Raw genomic sequence first — 25,157 nt, forward strand, 5'->3', positions numbered from 1 at the left:
AAGTGGGCATGTTTTTACTGGGGCAGTTGTAGAGATTTTGCAAAACCCAAATTAGCATACATCTTTCTCAAAGTGCAGAAAGTCACAAAGCGATGATTTTTCAGCAACTTGGGAGAAAGTGTTGCATTTCTCAAATTAACTTAAGTGAAAAGAGGCTTACATTGCAAAAGCGGTAATGTCAATTAAATCATTTTGTAGAATGAGGGTTGCAAATGTTTCATGTGTCGCTGATGTGCCAGGCATCTGCCAGTCAGCTTTCCATTATGCACTATAGCTGTTTTACTGATTCTTATCAGTTTGTCTGCTTAAAATGTGTTTCTGTAAAGAACTTTGGATTTCATGCACTTTGATTTGTCTTTACTCTCACTGCAGCTTTCTGACTGTCGCCACTGAATCCATACTTTAATACTTGGCCGATGTTGAAGGCAACTGGCATGTCTTCTCCTAGACTTGTATTTACACTGTGGTTTCTCTGGCTCAGTCCGTGATGACTCCCTGCAGTAATCAAGCCTGAGCTGTCTGCCATGCTTGGCAGAAGTGGTTAGTTAATGAAGATTTGTTTGGGGACAAGCAGAAGCTAGTGGGATAGCTCATTTACTTAATAAACACTGCCATTTGGAAAACTATATCTGATGACCTCATGTCACTCTTGTCCATCACCTCACTTCTCCTAGGTCTTTTATTCTAATTTTTACAGCTAACAGTTCTCCAGCCATTCTAGAACACTCTTCTGGAGAAAACCCAGTGATGTATCTGTATATACTTTTATCACATAGTTTTCTATCTTTTGTTTTTTCCTGCCTATGAAAAATTCAGGTGTCTTGTAGTTTATCAGAGAGCAACACCTGAAGCAAACTGTCAGAAAACAGACTTTTCCTAGAACTGGCCATATGCAATTGACATTTTCACAAAAAGCTGAGGGAATACCAACCAGTAGTGCATAACCATATATTCTGAGGCAAACTCAGAATACATAAGATCTGCCACTAATCTGCCTCTGTCTTAAAGATGTAACTTGCAATTTAAAAATATATGACATAAAAGTGTTGCATCTCAACCTGTGGCTTGTACAGAAGAAAAAGGTTTTTTGCCAAGGAAGAACTCCCAGGCAATGTCCCAGATGCCCTTTTTCCCATCAGTTATGGCATAAAGATAGCTAGAGCTGTTGTTTTCACAAGGCATTTAATTTAATTTCCACAACTTGAATACGGCCGCTTTCTCTGGATTCGTATCCATTATACTCATATTTTATATCTGCTACATACATTCTTGTATCATGATATTACTCGTCTGCATCTCTCTCTGATGTTCACATACATTTTAACCAACCATGGCTGCAATAGTCCTTATTTTCTCTAAATTTTTCCTATACATTAATTTTCTGGTTTCTCCCTGTTTCACCCTTTTGATTAGCATGAAGGGGAGCTCTGTGCATTCACAGTCAAATTTGCACTTGGACAAACTGGGCAGCCCCAGCAGATAGGTGTCATTGCCAGCTGAAGAAATGTTACATGTCAGGCTGCAGGGAGTAAAGGGGAGATTGCAGTGCTACAGCTCTGCCAACTTGAGAGATGTTTCTGGGCCTAGAAAATTGGATTTTCTTTTTCCTTCTTTTCTATGTTTTAATTGTGATCGTTTTGTCATTTATAATAGTGGTGAGACCATCTCAGCAGACTGAATATCTGTGGATTGTAGTAGTATTGCAGCAAAGATCACCCACCCAGGAACAATGTAAACCTTTCACAATGTCTTTGTTGCTATTTCACCGTACTCAGTAGCATTAAGGTCAGTGTTCCATTCCCGTTAGGCTATGTAGTCTATTACCTCTTTGAGTTAATGAGTCATTCATATCTTCTCAGAATTATTTACCATAGTGGTACTGCCTCCACTTGAATCGTGTAGGACTGAGAAAGCTGCACTCCAAGTGACAAGTTCCTTGCAGAAACCAAAGCTCACAATCCAAGTCCTGTTTTGTTAGTAAAAACACAAGCACGCAGTTCACAGCAGTGTGACTTCTCTGGCCCATTGGCAACAGGGCAGAGTTCAGGTCATGAGAGCAATGAACCATTGCAAAGAATCTGGCTCACAAGAATAGGGCTTGAGATTCAGAGACTTTCTGCATTTCAGCTTGCAAAGGACAAATGCATGTGTGAAATTCAGTGATTGTACTTCTTGAAAATGAAACTCAAGCAGATGTTGCTGGGCTATTGAAGAACTGCTAGTGAGGTGATCCCAATACTGTCCACTGTCTGACATAACGGGGGAAAACTACCAGGTTTATAGAACTTGATCACCCACGTCACCATTTTTCTTAACAGGGAAAATGTTTCTTCATTCTGCATAGACAAGATTGAACTAGCAGATTATGCAAGAGATTATGCAATTCCTTCTTGCCACTTAAGGAATTTAACAGTGGAATAATAGCTAATTTCTCATCCTGCATATAATTATGGCAAATTCTGCTGAGAGGATCAATTTTTTTCCAGTCTCCATTTTCCTTTTATCTAATCATACTCAGCAGGAAGCTCTGCCAGTAATCTGACTGGCTTCATTCCACTTCATGACTGTTCTTTTACAAAAATTTCTTTTTTGAACAAGTTGTTAAAAATACAGTACAATTACAGTATATTGTGTTCTTCCAACTGGTAGATCAAAAACTCTAAAATTAATGGGTGAAAGTAAGGCCTGTATTTCACTCAGATGCGTGGACTGTGTGGCCCAGGGTCAAGTTTTTTAATAACTGAGTATGGATGTGCTGATTTATCTCATTTTATTGCCTACAGAGATCCCTCATTTCATTAATGGGTCAGAATTGTCCATAATCTAATTCGGCACAAGGTACAAAACTGTTAAATAGGTTTAAACAAAAATACAATTACCCTTAAAAAAAAAAAAAAAGAGGTTGATAATAACAGTGGTAGTATGAATTAAGCCTAGTTCAGATGATCTGAAGAGCTATGAGCTAAATAAATCTTTTTTTTTTCCTTTTTATGTATTCTGACAGAAATATTAAGAATTCTTACTCTTACTAAACACTGAAGGCAGTAGTGCTTCAGTAGCTGAAGTGAATTTTGCCCTGAAATAAAGATAACCTAGATCATCCTCTCTGGATATCAGAAGAAAAGCCATTACTTTATGTCTTTTGAAGCTGAGCAGCTGAGGGTACCTGTGAAATCACAACAAAATTGTGCAGGTGTGCTTAGTGGTAGTTCCTTCACAGCCTGAGTGCTTCACAGGCTGTGATGTGTAACCGTGTGATGCTGTAGCTTGCAGCAGCCAAGGCACAGCTCTGAATTTCACAGCTGCAGCAAGTGCCGAAGACAGACAGTCCCAAGGAGTGAAGTTTATCTGGGCACCCTTTGTATTTCATGTTCTGGAACTCGTGCAACTGCCATGATACCCTCATTCCCCTCATTTGCTAAAGTGAAAACTGTCCTCACAACCTTTAGAAAACCAGAAACACATGCTTGGAAAGCAGCAAGTAGGAAGCAGCCCTGAAACCATAACAGAGGTCATTATCTGTTGCACCTCCTGCTTCCAAGGAGACTGACACATGATCCTGGAAACAAGGAATGTGAAAAGATATTTCTGATTTAGAAAGCTAATAAAATCCTTCAACAGGTGCTCTACTTGAAATGTGCCTGTTCTATTGCAGAGGTTTGCAAATTTATTATTAAGCAATGCTTATTTTCTTGAATGCTTCTGTTGTGCCCCAGTTTTGTAATTTTTTAGTTGGTCAGCTTTATTCAATCTTGAAAGATTTTTTTTTATGCATTTTCCTGTTTATATTACTTGCATCAATAAATTCCAGTGTTTTTACCCCTAATTTAGGATACAAATTAGTTCCAGGCAGAAAAAGGCAGTCTGATTTGACATTCCTCTGAAGTATACATGCTTGTGGTTTTGACAGAGAATCATTTCAAACTAAAGATGAATAAATTAGAACACTCTAGAGGCTAAATGCAAATCTGGGTCATAGCTTTCCTAAAGACCAATGACCACAATGCATTCTTCATCCTCCAACACAATTGTTCTTCATTAGCATCAGCAGTAAGCCCTATGAAGCATTGCTGGAACTCTCTGCCTTTCACAATGACGCAGGTGAAGATCGCTTTTGCAAGACCTAAGAACAACTAGTTTCCTTGTGCATATATTCTCATGTAGAAACAAAGGGGATCACATAGAGAAAATAGCTAATGATTTTTCCCAGAGATTTTCACTTAATGTATGAATCCCTGGTTCCCTCAAAGTTGTTGTGTAGCAAGCATTGCTTCACAGTAAAGAGTCTGAAGCAGAATACCTACATTTACTGTCTTCCACAGACATCTTTAGAAAGGATAACAAGACATGTTCAACAAGATGGTTTTATTTCAAAAGCTGAAGATTTCTCACATTCTGAGGAAAAAAAAAAATAAGCACTACACAATCACTATGTGCTGAAAAAAAAAAAAAGAAATTAAAAAAATGTGTTGACATTTTTGCCTGAAATTCTGGAAGACAGATGTTCAAGCCAAGGCCCAAGTTGTTGCCTGGGCAAACTGCTCTTGGGGAGCTTCAGGAGGAGTAACAAAGCAGATGAGGTGACTATAAACTGCTGATGACTCTGAAATGGATGAGGAGCCAGAATGGCACTGTTGGATTAAATATTAGGAGGGTGGTGACTTGGCAAGGCAAGAAGGCTGAGGTGGAAAACCACAGGAGAAAATGTGTTAAACTGGGATCTCTTTGAGGACTCACCACGATCGGAGAGAAATTCAGCTGGGACTAGCTGGGACAGGACCTCAAGTCCATTGCTGGTTTTTGAGGGAATAGATCAGCCTCAGCCTATTCCTTATAGTGAGTTTCCCCAAAGGACCCAGAAAAACTTTTAAACTCAAAATGATGTGTTTTACCAGGCTGTAACCTGAAGTCGTTTTTAAAATGCAGGAAGCTCAAAGTGACTCGACAAGGCAGCACAGAAATAAAAAAGGCTGATGAACACATCTCCACCTGCCCAGGGTGTCCTTGCTTCCAGGCTTGCTTTGCGCAGCTCAGTGACTTTCTGAATTGCATAGAACTGTACTGAGCTGAATTGCTCAATCTGCTCTGCTTCTAGGCAGCTTTTCTTTCAGCCATCCTTGGTCCTGGCAGTGTCTGTTCCCTGCTTTCCTCAGCAGGCTGCATGCACAGCAGGCTCCACTGGAGCCTTCCTTCATCCTATCCATCCCCTGTTGCAGTCACGCTCTGCTGGAAGGAGCACAGCACACAAACCAGGAACAAGCATATAAAGTGCCTGCTGTCCCTGCCAAGGGAAAGTGAGGGAATGTGGATAAATCAGACAGAGACAGAGAGGAGATGGGGGAGACAGAAGGTGCAAAAGCTTTTGTTAGGCACAGCAGGAGTGCATGAGAAGACGGGAGTGAGGAACTGATAAGGAGCCTGAGACCAGAAGCAGGGGGTGACAGCGGGGACTGTTGGAGGGAAGGCTGTGACTTTGAAGGCCAGGAAGTGTCCTGACTTGGGAAAGATGCCTGAGGAACAGCTGCTAGAACAGGAGGGTGAACCTGGGTTGCATGGAAGGGCTGGGGAAAGAGAAGGAAATGAGAACAAATTGGAAGAAACAGCGGAGAAAGGCTTGGTGAGGAGCAGTGGAAGTGTGTGTTCCTACAAGGCACACTCTCTTTCAGAGCCTGAGTCCTGTTCCTGAGGTTTCTTGACCTTCATCAGTAAATACCCACAGGCATCTCATGTGTGTCCACCTGGAGCATGACAGCCACCACCATCTATTATTACCTCTGGTGCTTCAGCCATCAGTGAGGTGGATTTCAGTCTCATAACGTTGCTCTTGATTTTCAGTATAGGATGGCACAATGGAAATGTCTCTTGTGCTTTGTTTTCTCATGTTGCTTTTTTGTAAAATAACAAAATTATGCAACTGAAATTATTTTAAAAGACCATTATTAAAGCCACAACATGAAGCATTCACAAAGTAGAAAAAAATAGACTTAAACTTACATGTACAGTCTTCTTTTGGCTCTATTGTAGACCTTTTGAATTTCACAGACCTTAATTGTGGTTCTTGTATCAAGCTTCCCAGAAGGTGCCTGCCTGCCTCCCAGACAGGAGACGGACTGGGCTGTGCTCAGGAGATAATCAGGGGTCGTCTAGGGATAAGAAATAAAGGAAGCTGCTGTCCACTGAACACAAAGTTCATTTGTTGCAGAAGTCAGAAGGTGTGTAACACGGGAGACTAGGGACTTGCGGTGATAAAAAGGGTGGTCTTATAGTTGAATCCATGGAAAGCCATCATGGAGAGCTGCATTCTGCCCTGCTTCTCACACAGTGCTCCTGTGAGATGTTAACCAAGTCATTTCCCTCATGTCTGCCTGCTTTGAGTTCTTGTTTTATAGGTTTCTGGCCTGAGATGCAGACTTGATTCGTGGAGGTACTGAGGTAGAATGGGAGTCACAAGGAGCTCTCCCTTGCTTGTAGGTGGTGATGTAATCTGGAAAATTAGTTAGTATCTCAGATGGGGCACTCAGAATTGTAGGTAATCTGAGATTTAACTGTTACTTCTCATTTCCCCATCTCTGAAATGAGAGCAATTAACCTCTCTTTTCCTCAGAAGGGTGCCTTTAAAATACAGTAATTCTTCAAAAAGAAAAGATTAGCCACCAAGGAAAACAGTAATTCTGTCTTTTGAGTGTCATGTGAGCTGTGTTTAGTTGATCTATGATGTGACTGCATGTTGAGCAAGCAGGAAAACCCAACAAATGACAGAGTTGCTGATCAGATTAGCATTGCTTATTCTGTGTACCAAAGCAGTAGCCTTTTTGAGAGGAAATAGCCAAGGGGGCTAATATTAGGCTTATGGAAGCTGTAATTTTTTTAATGTTGAGTACAGGTCATTTATTGTTTTTCAAGCATCCTCTAGGAGGCCAATATATTATGTGCAGATGTGTGGCTGTGTAGATGTTATGGAAAAATATACAATATACATTTTATATCTAATCTGTTCACTGATTTTTCTCCCACACAAATAGTTTAAAGCGTAGTTTATCCCCCTGTGTGTGCATTTGTCCTGGGGTCTTCTGTACATGGCTTTTATAAAAAGTCCTGTTCATAGTGGGAATTGCTGTATTCACCCTAAGTCATTTCAACAATCATATGGAGTTATTTCATTGGCAGAAGATGCAAAAAGTGCTAAAAAGTGCTGAGGGTAATGCAGTACCTGCCAACTCTGAGAGACCTTCCCCCAGTTTTCATACACTTGCAGAATTCAGTGTTAGTATAAGTAAAGCACTTTTGTTTGCAATATTTAAAGGTCTACAGATCTGATGAATCATAATAATAAATCTACCCCGCCCCCCCTCCCCCCAAAAAAAAGCTGTTATTAAAAACAAATTGGCAGAGACTGAAAACTGCCAGAACAAAGTGATCCTACAGGCTGCTATAATTTTGCCTTTGGGTTGTAAGATGTATTGCACAGAAATGCACTAGAATATGTTGTTAGCAAGTCTAAACATCAAGGATTTAAGAAAAGCTAAATGTATTGATAATGAATGTTTAAAAGGAAGATTTATATTGTGGCATTTTAAATGTTCAGTATTTCAAAGAGTTTCCAGCTTTAGCCTTAATAAACCCCCAAAATGTTTCCTCCTTAACTTTGCCTTCAGCCCCAGAAATAATTCCTCTTCTTGAAACCCAAAACAGCAGTGACAGCTCTTCTGCATGTTAAGACGTCACTACTTAAAATCTTGTATCTCATATCCCTGCAGGCTCAGAAACCGGAGCTTTTTGTCACTGCAGAGGGCTGATCTCCAGCTGCCTAATTGTTCTGAGCAGCTGCTTCTTTCAAATCCTGTAAGGACTTGATGTATCAAAGTTGAAATTATCAATTTCTGGCATGAAAAGCTTTCATAAGTTTTATACATATATTTGTTTTTATGGTCTCAAAGCTTGAGCCTTATAGAGTTGGGCACATAACTGTACAAGAAATCAGTCTTTGAAAACTGAAACACTAGAATGTTTTTTAGAAGTTCTCGTAATATGTCTTCATTTAGGAAAGATGCAGCTACAGAAGACTTGAACTGTTGAAAACATTGACACTCCGACACTCATCGTGTACTTTTTGGAGTAGAATGTAACACAATACAGTGTTGGCTTCAAAATATGGTTTTTTTGCACAGCTGCCCTTTGCATTCAATTACATGACTTCAATAATAATGAAAAATGCCCTATCCAAAGTAGGGTTTCATAACGGTCAACAGTACAATTTGACCTCAGCAACATTAGGATGGTCAATTAAACAGAAAGTCAAGCAACCAGCCACCTGTTAAAGCCCTTCACTGTCCCTTCGTAATCTAAAAAGCTCTCCCTGCTCTCAGGCATGCCCAGAGTCTTTTAGAGAAGTGAGAAGGTCACCCCAGGGGGCTGCCAGGAGCAGAGGGAGACAGGAAGCCCTGGAGCTATCCCAGAAAAGCATCCCGACCCTGTCCCACAACAGACCCACCTAGAGCCAACCCATCTGCCGACAACCAAGTTGGTGCTCCTGCATTTACTGTCTGCTGAAGTTGTTGAGTTTTGATAGATCTGACAACACTAATCATGTGTTTGGTGTTAAAAGCTTGGGATTTGACATAATGATAGACCTACATGTCTTAACTGAAGGTTTTAAAGCTACTTTGAAATGACAAAGAATGACATTTTCAGAGATTTTATGACAGTTAAATGATATCATATGTTCTTCCTTGTTTTTCTGTGGAAATTAAGTATCTAGACCAAAGTCTGTCATTAAACTATTTTTCTTCAAATAGCTGTCATATTAGCCACAAATGCAATCAGTAAAGGGTTCATTTTCCACAGAATAGTGAAATATACTATGGTATCATAGTGTTGCCATTTTGATGCCATATGGGGTCTACTCAAAGACAATCCAGATTTGAATCAGTCAGGACAGAAAAGGTGTATGACCATGCAGGTTAAGTGCATCAGCATGCAAAATCCAACGGTTTTACAGTCTCTTAAAATTCTCTCCTTTTGGCCACATCCTCACATATATTGCACAGTAAACAGATGGTTCCTGAGTTAAATCATAAAAAGCGTTGATAAAACTCTGTCGCAAATCACAATGTGCACAGGTAGACCTTTGCACACAGCTTGCCATAGGTTTTCAATGTTGCATTCCTGATTCACTTAAATTGTTCCTCAAGGTTTTTTTAGAAACTAGTATAAGACAATTTTGAGTTTATTTTTGGAAGGATAAATAAATCAGTTCCAAGCCCTGCAAACCAAGTGAATTTAAAAACAAGTGAATTTATATCAGAATGACTTCTGACTTGGTACTTAAGCCTTCATATTGAATTAGAAATGTATAATGTGAAATGGTTTGGAATTTCCGTGTTTCAGTCATAAATATAAATGCAAGACTTGGCTTTTGACTGTCCTGGGAGGAAACCTGCTAATGTCCACTAAGTAACATTGTTTTGAATGATAAGCAGATGTTTGTTGGTGTGAAATTGTGCTGAGGTGAGGAGTAATAAAGTTAAAGGGTCAAATTTTACAAAACACTTCCCTCCCTTTTTTATTGGTAGAGTGAGTCCTGAAAACCTTCTGTAGAGAAGAGGTAACTAGGCCATGGCCATGATGTGAAAAAGGGTATCAGACCATTACACGATGTATAGCAACAGACTTTGAAGGCAGTATATAGCTAAACCACTTAAGAAGCAATTGATTTTTACAAATTGCTGCAATTTGTAAGGTTTGTCATTTGTTTTGTTCTACTGACTTCTTGGAAAAATAATAACGAGCAGATTATGCTTGTCATGTATTACCTTAAATTCTGATGGATTATTTTTGCTGCCATTAATTTTAATATTTTAAGTAGATTTTTTCCTTCTCTAGTTAGTTATGCCACTATAACATTTATGTTCTCCATGAATTCTCAAAGCAGGAGGGGTAATTAATTTTTTAATATACTTAAGTTATTAAACAGGACTTTGTAATTTCTTTTTTCATGTACCACTATGTGTTTTGAAATCCAATTAACTACAACATTTTACTATTTCTCTACATCCATTGTTTTTCTGTACAACCACTCTTCTATAAAGTGAAAATCTTAGACTCTACTCATACATACCTCAAAAGGTAAGTGTACCTGTAATCTCTTTAACTTTCAAGAATATTTCCAAAAACATTTTCAGAATGGGCCTCTTTAGTGGTGTACTGGGTCTGGCTGGGATGTTAACTTTCCCTGCAGCAGCCCATACAGTGCTGTGCTCTGCACTTGTAGCTAGAACAGCAGTGGTATCACACCAGTGTTATGTCTGCTGCTGAGCAGTGCTGGCACAGCATCAGGACTCTCTCTAACCCTCCTAGGGGGTAGGCAAAAAAGTGGGAAAGAAACATCACCAGGGCAGCTGACCTAAACTAAACAAAGGGATATTCCATACCATATGATGTCACACTCAGCAATAAAAGGTGGAAAAAGGAAGAAGAGGGGAGGGGTGGGCTCTCGTTGTGAAAACGTCTGTCCTCCCAAACACCGGCTACGTGCGTTGAGGCCTTGCTTCAAGGACATGGTCAAGCATCACTCATTTGTGGGAAGTAGAGAGTAATTTCTTTCCTCTGCACTTCCACATAGCCTTTACTTGTTTTGTTTTTTTGTTTGTTTTTTTTTTCCCTTTTCCCCTCCCTTTTCCCCTTTCCCTTTTTTCCCGTTAGTTAAATTGTTTAATTAATAATAATCTTTCCTTAATAATTATTTTTTCCCTTTAATTAAATTATCCTTATCTCAACCCGTGAGTTGTTCTTTCCTTTACTTCTTCCCCTCCTCTTCTAAGGAGGGGGAGTGAGAGAGCGGTTGTGGTGTTCAGCTGCCTAGCACGGCACATGTGGAAATTGTGTAAAGAAAATGTCATACAGAGATCTCTGAAATCTTTCATTTCTTGCCAGTGAAGAAAAAAAGATTCATTTCTTTTCTTCATCAGACCATTATTATTTCCTGCTGAATTTACTGTTCAGTATTTATGGTTTCAAATATCCTATTTCTTTACTTTTATAATAAATCCTTGTGATTTCATTCACACTTTTAAAACTAATTGTGATAATACTCAATATTGACATGGTATTTTTTGTCCTTGAAACAATCCATGAATGAGAAAAATAAGGATTATTAGCCCTGTATCATTGATGAGAAACCTCATATATCATCATATAAAGAGAATTAGAGCTTGAATTTTAATCTGGACATTCTGATTCAAGTCTTGTAAGTGCTGATAGCCTTAAGCTTCTCATTTAAATATTAAAGTTTTCTTCCCCTCATATTAATAACATATATGAAGTGGGTTTACATTGCCTTCTATTTTAATTCCTGTTCATTTAATCTCATTTCAATTAAGAATTAAGATGAAACAAAAATAGTATTAATTATAAGCATTAACTTTCACCTCGATAATTTGTTTTTCAATCAACAGACATTAAATCGGTGATTTAGGAATGATTATGTTGATTTTAAAAGTTCAAAAACTGTGGCAATATATTTCATAATGAAGAAGTTGCATTTTTCTAATCAATATACTGCTAAAAGATTTTGGCAGAGTGATTACTTAATTAAGTTTTGTCAAGCAAAAGTTGCTTCTTGACCAGTAGATAAAGACTAAAGAACAAGCAAGCTCCACATGACATCTGTATGTCTAATCCTTCTTAGAGAATGGAATGGAATGGACAAACTGAGGTTACTTCTTTTTTTATGTGCACGAGGCATCTGCATGAAAATTTTTGCTCAGCATCTTCCCAGGAGTCTTGCTTGTAACACTGGTGTTCTACCTCACTTTTTTTCTGCTCAACAAATTAAAACTGGCTCATTTTAACAGGTGTTTGCCTTTGGTGTTTAGAATGTAAAACTTCATGCAACCAGTCACATTACCCAAATGTTTCGTATCTATCTGGACTTTCTGGTCTTTATGTGAGACAGGAAGATTAGCCCTTATAGTTGATATTAACTGTATTTCCTAAAAATGGATGAAATCATTGACTTTCTTATTTTTTGCTACACAAATGTTTGCACTCATGAGAAAATTCAGCTGACTTAATTTTGGCAAATCAAGGAAATAAATGGCAAAAACAGCTGTAAGGAAATTGATATTTGGATAGCTTGCTTGGAGTACAGTGAGAATAGAGTTTCTCTCTGCTAGAACCATTAATTTTGCTGATTTACTGTAAACATTTGAAAAGACATGAGAGAGCCCAATTTCCTGTCTTTCTTTTAGAAATAGTACTGCCTGATTCCCACGTGCAGCACACTTCAGCTTGGAGTGTTTATCAGTACTATTTATCATTCCTGTTGTGCCTGGGTGGCAGTCTTTCAGCTATGGCACATGTGCTACTCCAGTTCACTGCAAAAAGGGACCTGCAGGTTTGCAGGGGATCCCTAAACCTCGAACCACATTCAAAGTTGTTTTGGCTAGGAGACCACCAAGACCCCTTCCCTTGAACTCTCAAAACTGGGGAGCTCGCATTCAGGTTTGTGATTCAAGAGGTACAAATTATAATCTGAATGAAGTAAATAGAAGGTAATTTTGATTTTGTATGAGGATGAGAGCTTCACAGAACTTCAGCAAAAAACTTTAAGCTTCTTGTAGTCACAAGATTAACCGTTAATTCAGGATAGCATTTAGCTCAGGCATGTTTATCCAGCGTTCCCAGGGCAGCTGCAGTGAGTCAGCAGCTGACCCAGAGCTCACAGCTGATCCCTTGCTCTGCCTGTTGACCAAGGCAAGGGGTGGACAATGTGGCTCTGCAGGACAGACCAACACAGAGGTGTTGCGTATCAGTCATCCCCATCCCTGGGGACAGCAGGGAACACCTCCAACAAACACAGAATAGAATCACAGAATATCCTGAGTTGGAAGGGACCCACAAGGATCATTGAGTCCAACTCCTGGCTCCACACAGAACCACCCAGAAAATCAGGCCCTATGTCTGACAGTGTTGTCCAAACACTTCTTGAACTCCTACAGGCTCGGTGCCGTGACCACTGCCCTAGGGAGACTGTCCCAGTGCCCGACCACCCTCTGGGTGCAGAACCTTTCCCTAACACCCAGCCTGACCCTCCCCTGTCCCAGCTCCATGCCGTTCCCTCGGATCCTGTCGCTGTCCCCAGAGAGCAGAGCTCAGCGCCTGCCCCTCCGCTCCCCTCGTGAGGGAGCTGCAGGCCGCCATGAGGCCTCCCCTCAGCCTGCTCTGCTCTGGGCTGAACAAACCAAGGGACCTCAGCAGTTCCATGTACATCTTCTCCTCTTCGTAACCCTAAACAATGGCAAAAGGAATAAAATGTCCCTAGACCTCAGCAGTGCATCCAGGATCTGCCCTGCTGGCAGTGGAGCCTCTGTAAAAAGCAAATTTGGAGAAATTTCTGAGCTTGGCCTTTCAGGGAGCAAGCAGCACAGGCTGACTTTGCTTGGACAGGCAAGATGAGATGGTGCGATCAGCAGGTTGTGCTGTTGTATCACTGGAAGCTGTACCTCAGTACTCCATCCAGCTTGCTGTAAATTGCTTATGGCAAAGTTCACATTTATAACCAAAGAAAAAGATCTTTTGAACACTTAGGCTAATATTCATCGTGTCTTGCAATTAAGGTAGCTTATGTCATATAAGATCATATATTTGACCTGATGATACTCACATCATAGTCATCACCTACTTTCAAGATTAGATCATTTAAATAAACATGCTGCTCTGATGAAGTCATTGTATTCTACTACCTCTGACTTAAGCAATATCTAAAAATGTTTCATCATACAACAATGAAACTTTGAGTAGCTGGTAGCGTGCTTGTAAATGTCCAGGTTCCAGTTCTAGGGGGCTGGATTATTACTGCTGAGGTGAGGATTTTTCTTCTACTAGCCTGTTTTAGTAGTCCAGGAGGAGATATTTTAAAACCATTCTAGACAATTAAATCTTTTTTTTTTCTTTAATTCTCTGTTCTACAACCCAAATAGAAAATGTCATTTCACTTGTTTCCTGTTAACTGTCCCAGAAATCTTGTGCATCTGTCTTGGCCAAACAAAAAGCAGGCACGCTACCATTCTGCCAGATGACTAGAAACTGTCTGTTCATCTTGTTGTCCCACTTCCAACCAAACAGTGAATCTGGAACACAAAAACATTCCAGCTGCCTAGGTCCAAGACAGATGAAAGAGGGTTTGGTAGTATTTAGTTGCCAGTGCCCAGAAAAAGAAAAAAAAATGTATATGAATAATTTCCAAAAGAAAAGCTTTAAAGAGCATATGTGATTTTGAGGATTACCATGTGCAAGAGGATTACTATCTGGGAGACAAAGAGAATAACAGATTACAGCACATTAAAGGGGAGTTGTTTTACATCAAAGGTGTAGTATGGTTACACATTTGATATAATACAAGGCCAGGGAGCCTTCTGCCACAGGGTTATTTGTAGCAAGGATCAGGGTGCCAGACAGTCAGGATTTAGTGTGAGCTTTCAAGAGACAGACTCTTAACTTTTCTGATTTCAGCTCTGTATACCAGTGTTTAAAATATGCAAAGATATGTTTGCAGTCAGAAGTGAATTAACAACAACAATAATCAGCTTACAGATTCCTGTTCAGTGATATGCTGAAGAAAAAAAAAATCCCTCCAGAAATTTAGGTCAAATGTAAAAAGCCTGTGTATTGGTTGGCGAGAACATCCAGCTGAATAGTTACATGATTCTCTGGAAGTAATTTTTATTAAGCAGCCCAGCGAAATAGCCTCTTCTCTTTGGCAAAAGCCATATTTCAAACATTTAGTTTCCTTCATCTTACCCTGTAGATTTGTTTTCCTCAACTGATTACAGCAAAAATCTGGGGAAAAAAATATTGGATGTTTACTTTTAAATTATTGTGTGATATATTTTTAACATTAACAGTTTATATTTTCTAGTAAAATTTATATTAAAAAATGATGATCAACATTACTATGGCAATGGATAGGTAAGGTCTAGCCCTAAGGACAGGAGCTTAATTCTCTTGCATCTTATTTTGCTTCCTCTGCCTGCAGATATAGCTTGTAACTCACTTGTAGTTCAGATTTGAGCCTTGAAGCTGTGACAGCATTCCTGGAAATAAGTGTGCAGCTGAATGGAAGTTCCACATTTTCTGTCCCAAGAGCAGAGCACAGCAATTCATTAACTCTGAACTACCATCCAGCCACTTGACGTAGCCCTGTTTGTATCCTGACTCTCTTGGGACCACGTCAGTAAGTTCTAGTAGTCATCAGATAAAGCATCCAGACATGTTGCAGTAAGCCCACTGTTAGTGTAATTAAATAAATGCAGAGAACATGTTAATGAGTCTTTGGCAGAGCAAGCCATTCAGCAGCAGCGGAGTTTGGCAATCCTCTTCTCAGTGTCCAGGTGATGTTCACCTGCAAATGTAAGTGGCCCTTGGGGCGGTGTTTGCCCAACGTGCACACACTGTCCTTCCTGTCCACAGTGTGCAATACCAAGGAAACAGTATTTATGGTACACACATAACCTAGCAGGGTTTCCTTGTGCTGTGCCTGAGGAAGTAACAATAGCAGGCAAACACCAGAGGGAGTTATTGTTCTACTAGAGATCTGTGAAAGGAACGCCTCGGGATACGGTGCTCTTAAATAGCGTGACTGTTTTCTAACCGAGTGAAAAGGCTCAGATGATACGGCTTTAGAAAAATGCAGATGGTGAAACTATTCATTCTAGTGATGTTTGAAAGAGTTTGCATTCTTCACCTTTCTTCAGTGTTGACTCTAATGTACTGTTGCTTTGTACCAAGGAGTTGCTACACAGCATCCACCTACAGTCTAATAACTTTTCAAGGTACATTTGCAATACAAAGGACTAGCAGGTCGGTGTTCAGAGCCAGATGAGCAGGAAATGAGAAATGACCATTTTCAAATATTTAGTAAGTCTTTTCTCTTGGTCCATCCACACTTGCCCTATCCCATACCCCATACCGTACCAGTTTCTACGGTGGTCAGGTCAACGGACCCTCAGAGTCCTGGTCCCAAGGAGTGCTGCATGCTGGAACAGGACCAGGATGCAACCATCTCCCCAGGTGTCCCGGTTTTCTGTGGAAGCAAATCTGGGTACATAGGTTGGAAAGAAACAGGTCTCGATCTCACAGCTAGATCTGAAACAGCTGAGGTATACCACTGTTCTGCTTCTGCAACTTTGTCCCATGACTGCAAAGGATCCTTACTTCAGTGCACCGCATGCTCTTGACCCAAAAGGCACAGTGCCAATACATAACCACTCTGTGAGCCTCCAAGTGTTTGTCAGTTTGCCCTGTGCTTCACCTGTAGCACACCATGGCTGTGCCTCTGCCCTTTCAGCAGCTAGGCTTGTATTTTGACTCTGTGCCTGCTGAAAGCCAGAAACCCACAAAGCCCTGGCTGGCCCATGCCAGAAAAAGTCAGTCTCCTGTGCTCATTATATAGAAGCTCTTGCAACCCCTCAGTTTTCAGTAATTGACTGAAAGAAAATACACAGACAGCCCCAAGGTGAAGCTGTGCCAGTATTTTTTAGAAGAACATTTCAGTGAACAAACTGACTCAACTCCATTATACTTTGCATAATGCTGGGGCAGATGGGAAGCTTCTGCAGTTTGCAGCTGAAATTCCAGGACAATGGACTAAAACTGAGACTCGCTGCTTTTTCCCCACATGTAATTAATGCTTCTGCACTGACTGCTCTTAGTTTCTATTATTTACATGATGCTTAACTTTCCACGTCCACTACACTGTTTCACCTGTAGATTATGAAGCAAAGAGCATATCATTACACAATCCAGCTGTCTTTTCAGCAGAGAAGACTTCAAAGTTCTGTTCTGAAAAGAGTATGCTGTAAAAATCACCTTTGATAAGATATTTACTTATTTACTTCATTTAAAAATACCAGAGTAAATCCAGGCAGAGCCCGATGTTAAATTGTATACCCCTGGCTCTTACTGTGCTGCCACCCTTAAGGATTCTGCAACAAAGCCTTTTTTTTTTTTAACAGTTTTATTGCAGGTGTGTAGGTGTGTAAGCTGTAACAAAGACCAGCCTATTCCTTTTTCAGGTGCATCAGCTTTCCAGAGCTTACCGTCATAAAAAGAGGATCTTGGCATTGTTATAATGGTGAACAGAGAAGATGCTTAATACATTCAGGTTGTTGACACTGTAGAGATCTTTTTAAAAGATCTGGGTGTTATTAGAGGTTGGGGTTTAATTTTTGATTCATTAAAGCAGAAGCATACACAAATTACTAGGCAGTGAATCTTTTTCTTTCAATAAGTAAAAAGAACCCTGAGATAAATAGAAACAAATTCTCATCTTAATTATACCAACATAAATGTAAAGAAGGAGAAATGTATTTAGGTAATTGATGATGTGCATGGGTGCCTGGTAAAAAAAAAAAAAAAAACCCTATACAGACCAGATGTTTAAGCAGGTTTTTTATGTAAGGTATTTAAATGTCAGTATTGCTGTGAATTCAGGCCTGATTCCCTAGCTAGAAGGTAATACATTGCTCCTAATTTTGAAGGTATAAATCAGTGTACAGATTTCAAAGTATGAAATCAATATGAAGAGAAGTAAGGGTTACATATAAAGGCCAAGTTCACCTTAGAAAAATAAATTTTCCTCGGTTGTTTTCATAGCCAGTGAAAAATACAGGCACCTACAGTTAGGCTGTAGTGACAGCACGCTGTCTTCAGATGCAGTACTGTCATACAGTGTCTGTGTCCCTATTTCACAGCTTATTGCTCCCTCCAGCTCTGCTGATACAGCTGTTTCCTGGAGCTGTGCTGTGAATCTGGCTTAAAAAAAAATAGCAAAAGGAAAGGTAAAAAAGCCTGAATTTTAAAGCAGCAATGTGAGTCATGTACCTGATCTGGTTGGCAGAACCGTCCAACAGCTGTGCTTTGGTACAAGTGGGGATGTAGCAATGCAGAAGTTGCAAGAAGTAGCACAAGTACCTGCATTAGAGAACTGTCATGGAAAACAGCTACCATCAAACCTTGACCTTAGTAAGTGCTCTGAAAGGAGCTGAAAGGAGCCTCTGTGAACCTTCCCTTCATTGAGGACATTTTCACCAAAGACATTTAAACATTTCCATGTGACATTTCCATGTGAGGCTAAAACATTTCTGTGTGACTTGCCCACAGCTCCCAAATGGTGCAGGTGTTTCTTCTGTGACAGGCTTGTGGCACTGTGATGAAGGGAAATGATTTTTTTTGTAAAGTAGCTTTTATGATGAATCTTGCTGGCTGGCCAGGAGAAAGTTGGCTTGGTGGGGAACACAGAGAACCTGCACAAGAGCTCATGGATTTAACCACTGTCCTTCGCTGAGTACTGATACCCCAAAGAAGCTGAAAATAATATGTTGTCGTGACTTAAAACACAGAAACATAGTGAATATCCCTTAAGACCAAAGCTCAATAGTAAACACAGGAGCTTGGGCACTGATCTGTTCTGCTGTATCTATTGGTGCATGACAGAAAGAACAGAAACTCACATGGGTACATAAAAAAAAAAGCTAGATATAGCACAGAAAACCTCAGGGCATGACACTGGGGTGTGAGGGGGGGAGATATGGAGTGACTATTTTTGGTTAAAGTATGTGCTGACAACAGCTTAGATTTGCAAGATAGAAATCTTTCTCCTACTCTTCCAGGCTTGAAGGAAATCAGACTCCCTTTATTCTTTGTTAAAAAAAGATACAGAGATTGATGCTTACTCCATCACTACAGTCCTTTCCCAGCAATAACAACCATCTAACCCAAAACTGACTAGCATCTCAAGTCAAAAAGGAATAGCAGTACAATGTTTCTGGATGAGGCAGACACGAAGGAAGGTCACATGCTTTTGAATGTTAAATTTATTAATCAGATAAACATACATGTGGAAATGACAAGGCATCTAAATTGTTTGAACAACAGCATTTGTGTAAAACCAGGGCGCACTGCAAAAAGTGCATTCAAAAGAAATCATTGTGATGTTACCTTAAAGCTAAGAAGGTTTTGCCAGGCAACGTGTACAGACAGCAGACAAGGCATTCATAATGTGAAGAATCATTTCTCACTCGGATCTTTCAGGATCTGTGTCTGTGAAAATAAATCCCACACCTGAGGGATAAGAACAAGGATAAAAAGGTCAGATTGCCCTTGGGAAAATATGGCTTGAAATGCTCTTATAGATCTTCTTCTTTAGTAACACATTTTTAGAAACCCGTGTTTTCGAATGCCTACTTTGAACAGCGCCTGCCCTTTGTGTCTCTTTCAGAAGGCCTTATCCCCTACAGTAAAATGAACTTCAATCACAGCAGCATGTGCCTGCAAATGTCAGACTGCAAAAGAGAAGCCCTGGACAACAGTCCCAGTGGCAACATGGGGACTGATTTCCAGGGGTGAAACTCTTGAACCACATTTGTCTCTACAGCCAGCTTTTCCATTTCCTTCATTTCTGTCTTATGTCTTTACGTCAAGATATTGGGACACTTCATTTGATGTTTGTGGTCTTTAGAAACTGTAGCTTTTCCAAAAGTATATACCTCATCAATATGAAATACAGTGTCTCCCACACCACATTTACCCTAAATCAGCCATTTACAAGGTAGTGTGACATCTTATTCCAAAGAATTTACATGTCAGTTAGAAACTCAGCACTCCTTTATGTCCCCTGACCAGTTTATTCATCTAATTTTAATAAAGGATGTTTGGGTGGAAAGTTTACCTGTCTGGAGCCTGACTTAGAGCCTGGTGTAATTTTATCACTGCTGGCCTGTCAGCCTTAGTCACTGAAGCATTTAATCAATACCTACCAATGCTGAGCTGTTAGGATGCCTTCATTCCTGTTACTAGACTCTTTAGTTTCTTTTTTTTTTTTTTCAGCAGAATTTGCATCAGAAAAGTTACATAGGCATCAACCCAGGATTTGTGCAAGGCTGCTAACTGAAAGCATGTCCAGGTTAGCTGAGAGCATTCCCAGAGGTGGTTCTGCTTTGTCTCTGCTGTATCCTGTCTGATCTGTCACTCACTGGAACACAGATCCATACTGGGTCATTTTGGGGACTCAAAATATGTGTAGCCTTGTTTGCCAAATTGGAGAAGCCAAGGTCTAAGCAGTCCTTCTTGGATACAGTCTTACTTCCACTCTCTGGGATCATGCAGGAGTTTTATTTCTCATCAGCTCCGGTGTGGGCTAGAGGAAAGAAAAAATGCAAGCAGAATGCACTTCTGAAAATAAGTTTGAGGGATCTTTTCATGGTAAGGTGGTGGGACAGTGCATTAACAATCTCCGTTTCAGTCTGTTTTCCTTCATCCCTACAATGACACACGAAACACCCACACTCAAGAACACTGCGTGATTCTTATTAAAGTCTGTCCTCAGCCAAGCCTCTACTTGACAGTTCTCATGTTTTGCAGAGGACTATTTCGGGGGGGCAGCCAGGGCAAAAACAACAGTCTGAAGCTATTTGTATAGACACAGATGTATATTCCTGGGCTAGCATTTCCCTGCCTGACCTCAGGAAGACGTGATGAAACCCAGCGCTAGCAGCTGAGCCAGTGAGGCTCTTTGAACCGATAACCGTGGCATGTTCTGTGATGTGGTTTGCCTGGAAACCTATTTGTTTCTTTTGAAAAGCTAAAATACCAGAATGACATCAGTTGTAGTGTGCGCTGAACAGCCTAGGCTGAGATGGCAGACTGTTTTATTCCTTAAATGATTGCAGATGTTTGGGTGAAGGCTGCAAAACATGAGGCTTTTTGAATGTGTACATGTGGGGAATGAAACCAGGGACGTATATAAACATGAACATATTTGTTATATACTGCAGCCAGTCAGCTGATCGCATTTCAGATTGACAGTTACTGAAGATGTGTAAAAATCAGTGGAAACTATGATAGCTACAATACATCTGGTTTAGTGAGTTGGTTTTTTTATTATTTCAGACTATATAGGTTTACCTCCCTTTGTCTGATGCTGGTTGCATACGAGACATACAGAACTGTTAGCAGTCTGAGGAAGAGGCTTAGGAGATACACTGCTGCTGTTTTTTATTACCACCAGATTGCAAAAACATATATCCTGAGCTAGTTTTCCAGCAGGCTAAGTCTCAGCTCTATATCCCAGGAGCCCACTACGCTAAGTAAGATCTGGCTGGTACCAATTTAGGAACTTCTCTAGGTATGTGATGCCCTTTAAGTGACTGAGTAATTTGCCAGAGTCGTGGGCATGGGAAAAGGATAGGAAGAGTTACTAGCTGAAGAACTTATAGGCATTAAGTCTCCCTCCTGAACTCCAAACTTGGGCTGTTTGGTTTTAATTCCAGAAGGAAGGTCCTTATATCTCCTGCTGGTGCCTTATCAACAAGTGGAGTGAGAGGGGCTGTTGGAGGCTGTGGCCACCTTCTTCCCACCCATAGGAGAGTCCAAGTCGTCGTGTGCCTTCAGCTTCAAAAGGCCAATCGCAAGCAAAATCTGTCATGGCAAAAAGGGGTTGCTGCTGTATCCTTCCAGTCATTCTTCAGTGCTATCTCTAGTTATGCTAGTGGTAATTTCCTTTAAATCCAGCTGACATTTCTACAGCTTGTGTGTTTATTACTGATGACAAAGCAGAAATGAAGCTTCAAGTATTTACACAGCAGAAAATCTCATCTTTCAGTTCTCTTAAAAATTCAAGTGTCAACTACTTAAACAAAGCTATCCTTTATAAAAAACTTTTTGCTTTTTTTTTCTTTTTGCAAAGTCCACGGCTAGAAGATGGAAACCATTTATTTCGTGATCCATGTAGTTCTTTTCCATTTGACAAACATTTCATTTTACACTGTTTCCACATCTGCAACTGTCTCCTGCTTACACCTCTGTCTTTGCATCAGTCAATGTCATCAGCAGTAAAGCAAACAATTACAGGTAGGAAAAATGCAATGAGGGAGTCATACAGAGGGTATATTGATTTGTGTCCCAAGAAAACTGACATTGAATTGCACATGGCTAGGGAAGGACATTCACTGTTTTTATGAAACATGCAAAATTATTTAGATGTCTTGATGGTACTATATGGGTTCAAGAGGCAACTGTGCAAATGAGCAAAAGTAAAATCCACTAAGGGCTATCAATTACAAAGGATACTGCATAAGACTAGGGAAATTGCTAAGCTGGAGGTTGCTGGAGCTGGGAGAGTGGCTGGGAGAGAGAGAACAGTGTTGCCTTGTTCTAGTAGTGAGCAGTCTTCCATTGCCCTGTCAGAGACGGTGGCAGCGAGGTGGAGCTTGGGCTGCTCTTACAGTGTCGCTGTGAGCAAAATGGCTTCTTAAAATTGATGGTAATTCTTATTGTCAGCACGGGTTTACTCCAGCTATGAGTTCCCTCAATGCATGTTGACCTATTTTCAAGTAATTGCACACAAGTGAGACAGTGTCTCAAGTGAAAAAAACATCAGGTTCCAGGTGCATTGGTTCAATAAGAACTCTGCAAAAGTGTGTGCTAGAAGGTAAAAATAACTGATAATTTCCGAACTCATAGTTCTTATTCTGCGGTTTGTTCCTTTCTCAATTCACCCAATTTCATTAATGAGTTTGTGTTTAAAATGTCTTCTCAAACATAGCAATATCTGATAGGTTCAGTAAAGCTTAGCAGTGGCGGGGAAAGCACAAAATCCTTGCAGGATCTGTTCATATGAAAAGCAGCAGGCAGCGTCATAGATTGAAACTGGTGCCCCAAGTGGCACCAGGGATTAAGGGCTTCATCCAGAGCAGGCTGAAGTCACTGTGATAATGGCTGGAGAGAGAACCTGACCCAAATATGAAGGCTCCAGCTGAGTTCAGTACAGCTGGACATAGTTAAAACAGCACACCTGGTGAGATGGCTTTTGCATCTCACGGTGTTAAGCTGCGACCTGGGAAACAGAATTAATACAGAGCCAAAAAGTGCATCTTGCTGGGGATCGGGCTTAAGAGAAGCTGCCACTACCGTGCAAATAACATTGATACAGAGCAGCAAGTACCTGATGGCAAGGTGGAAACATGACTGAGAGAACAGAAGTGCTTGGTTGAATTAACTTCATGGAACCATCCAGGCTCAAGCCTGTACTCCCAGTGTGTTGCAAAGTGGCGTTCTCAGTATTGATGGTGAGCACCAAAAGAAAGGGGAAGTGACAGTGTAAAAGCTATTGTGTTCCAGAGGTGATAGAGTGATCTTGTAACAATATGTAATGCACAAATGTTCGAGTCAGAATCATTAGAAATTGAATGTATCATGTTTCTGTGTTTAACGCGGTGAGACCTTCAAATCCTGGCTGAGGCTGGGGAAAGATGTAGGTCTGGATTACGTCCAAGCAGAATTTACCTTCAGTGATGGAGGTAGTCACGTTATGCTGGTGAGGACAAAAGGCCTGCTGGTTCTCAGGGAAGCTCTGTATAGTCTGGTCATGCTGGTCAGAGAGCTGAGAAACACAGCTGCCTTCATGTTGCCCTTTCTCGGGCAACACCACAAATGAAACAGGCTGGCCTCCACTGTACTGAAAATAGCTGACAATTGTTTTGAAACAGCTCGTTCCTTAATAAGTGCTGTCTTGTTGGCATCATTTAAGATACAGGTCTGGAAGCCATATTCCTATTTTCATCTGCTGGTCACAACAGTTATAAGAGCATAAGAAAATCTGGGAGAGGGCTTGCTTGGCCAAGGTGCTATGTCGAGATAGCAATGCTACTGTGGAGCCAATGGGTTTAATTCACCAGTACGCAAGAGGGCTTTTTATGAGGCTTTGCAAGATGTAATCCAGAGGACCTCACGGTTTCTTTTCTATTTTTTTTTCCCCCTTCCCTGAATGAGAAGATTATTCCAGACTAAGGCCCTCGTAGCATATGTTTTCTGCAGAGCCAGTGATAATAGCAACATTTCAGCGAGGTCCCTGTATAAGTTACGTCACTTGTTTTTTTGACTCGGCGATGGGAGAGGAGCGAGCGAGGAAGCCTGCTGTCGCTGCAGGAGAAAGGATACAGGTCCTGGCGGCCAGCCCAGGCCTGCTCAGTAGATCAAAGGCTCTTCTCCTGGCTCCCAGAGCAACCGGAAAAGCAGCTGCCCAGTACCCTTTCAGCATCCCTCCTTCCTTTCCCCTCCATGCCAGCAAATAACAACTTCTTCTTGCTCCCCACCTCGGCAAGGGGCTCGTTTTGCTCTTTCAGCCCCCTGCCAGGCAAGATCCTTTTCAGGAGGGTGTTTGGGTTTGCTACCTGCAGGCCCCAGGGTTAGGCCGGCGCGGACGCGCGGGGATGCCGTGCTTCTCTCGCGCTTCTCCTGGAGAGGCTGCGGGCTCAAACCTGGGAGAGCAGGCCGAGCCAAAAGGAACGAGCCGTGGTTAGAAACCACACGCCGTTTTCCAGGCCACTCTGATGGAAGATTTCAATTTGGAAAAGCACTTCCCGTGCCAGAGCAGCATAACAGCCATGCTTTGAACGCCTTCCCACTCACCTCCCAGGAAAATAAATAGCGTGGCTCTTTTTGTGGCGCTCAGCAGTGGTTTTTCTTCTTTAAAGCCGTGACTGCCTTCCTCCAGAGCTGCTGCCTGTCAGCGCCCCTCGGCACCGTCCTGTTAACCGGTTCCTGCCGGGAGGGCTGTCTGCTCTGACAGGAGGGTCAAAGGAGCATGCGGGGGAGTGGCAGCCCCTGCAAGAAGGACATGAGGTCTGCTCTGACAGCGCGGTTTCTCCCTATATTACGGGATTAGATGGCTGATGGCAGCCTTTCAAAACAGCCACGCTGCACTTCGAAGGTGCACGCAGCCCTTGGGCACCAAATTACTGCTAAAAGGGGGCAAGCACCCCACCTTTGGCTGTCCACATCCACATCCCCAGCAGATTTTCTCCTCCCTGGTGTTGCGAGCTGCTCAGCCCGGTAGTGGTAGGTGGACGAGCCGCCCTGCCTGCGTCTGCTAAGGGTCTCGAAATATTTCTGTAATTGCTTTTGTTAGCACTGCGAGACTCTCCAGCCTGGAATGGCAGCTGCAGCTGGGGACACCAGGGCTCTATTGCTCAATAAGTGGCCCCAGAGCATTGGTTTACTGACTAATGATCTGCCATAATTAAAATTGCTATGGGAGCAATGTTTTAAAAGATTTTTGTTCCCAATGTGAGCTTCTATGGGCTATTAAAGCTGCAAGCCTT

At 41.2% G+C, this 25,157-nt stretch overlaps 1 protein-coding gene across 4 annotated transcripts in view; it reads left to right on the plus strand.

The window, feature by feature from the left end:
- The window catches only part of DLGAP1 (DLG associated protein 1), a 136,635-nt gene that overhangs the window by 59,181 nt on the left and 52,297 nt on the right, over positions 1-25,157 (plus strand). For 2 of the 4 annotated variants that reach the window (XM_035564147.1, XM_035564150.1), the window contains exon 5: positions 22,614-22,643. The exons of the other annotated variants lie outside the window; for them this stretch is intronic. In XM_035564147.1, the coding sequence (XP_035420040.1) occupies positions 22,614-22,643 (30 nt within the window). The remainder of the gene's footprint in view (positions 1-22,613; positions 22,644-25,157) is intronic. 4 annotated transcript variants of the gene reach the window in all.

This window comes from Cygnus atratus, chromosome 2 (assembly GCF_013377495.2).
Source record: "Cygnus atratus isolate AKBS03 ecotype Queensland, Australia chromosome 2, CAtr_DNAZoo_HiC_assembly, whole genome shotgun sequence".
Classification (NCBI taxonomy): Eukaryota; Metazoa; Chordata; class Aves; order Anseriformes; family Anatidae; genus Cygnus; species Cygnus atratus.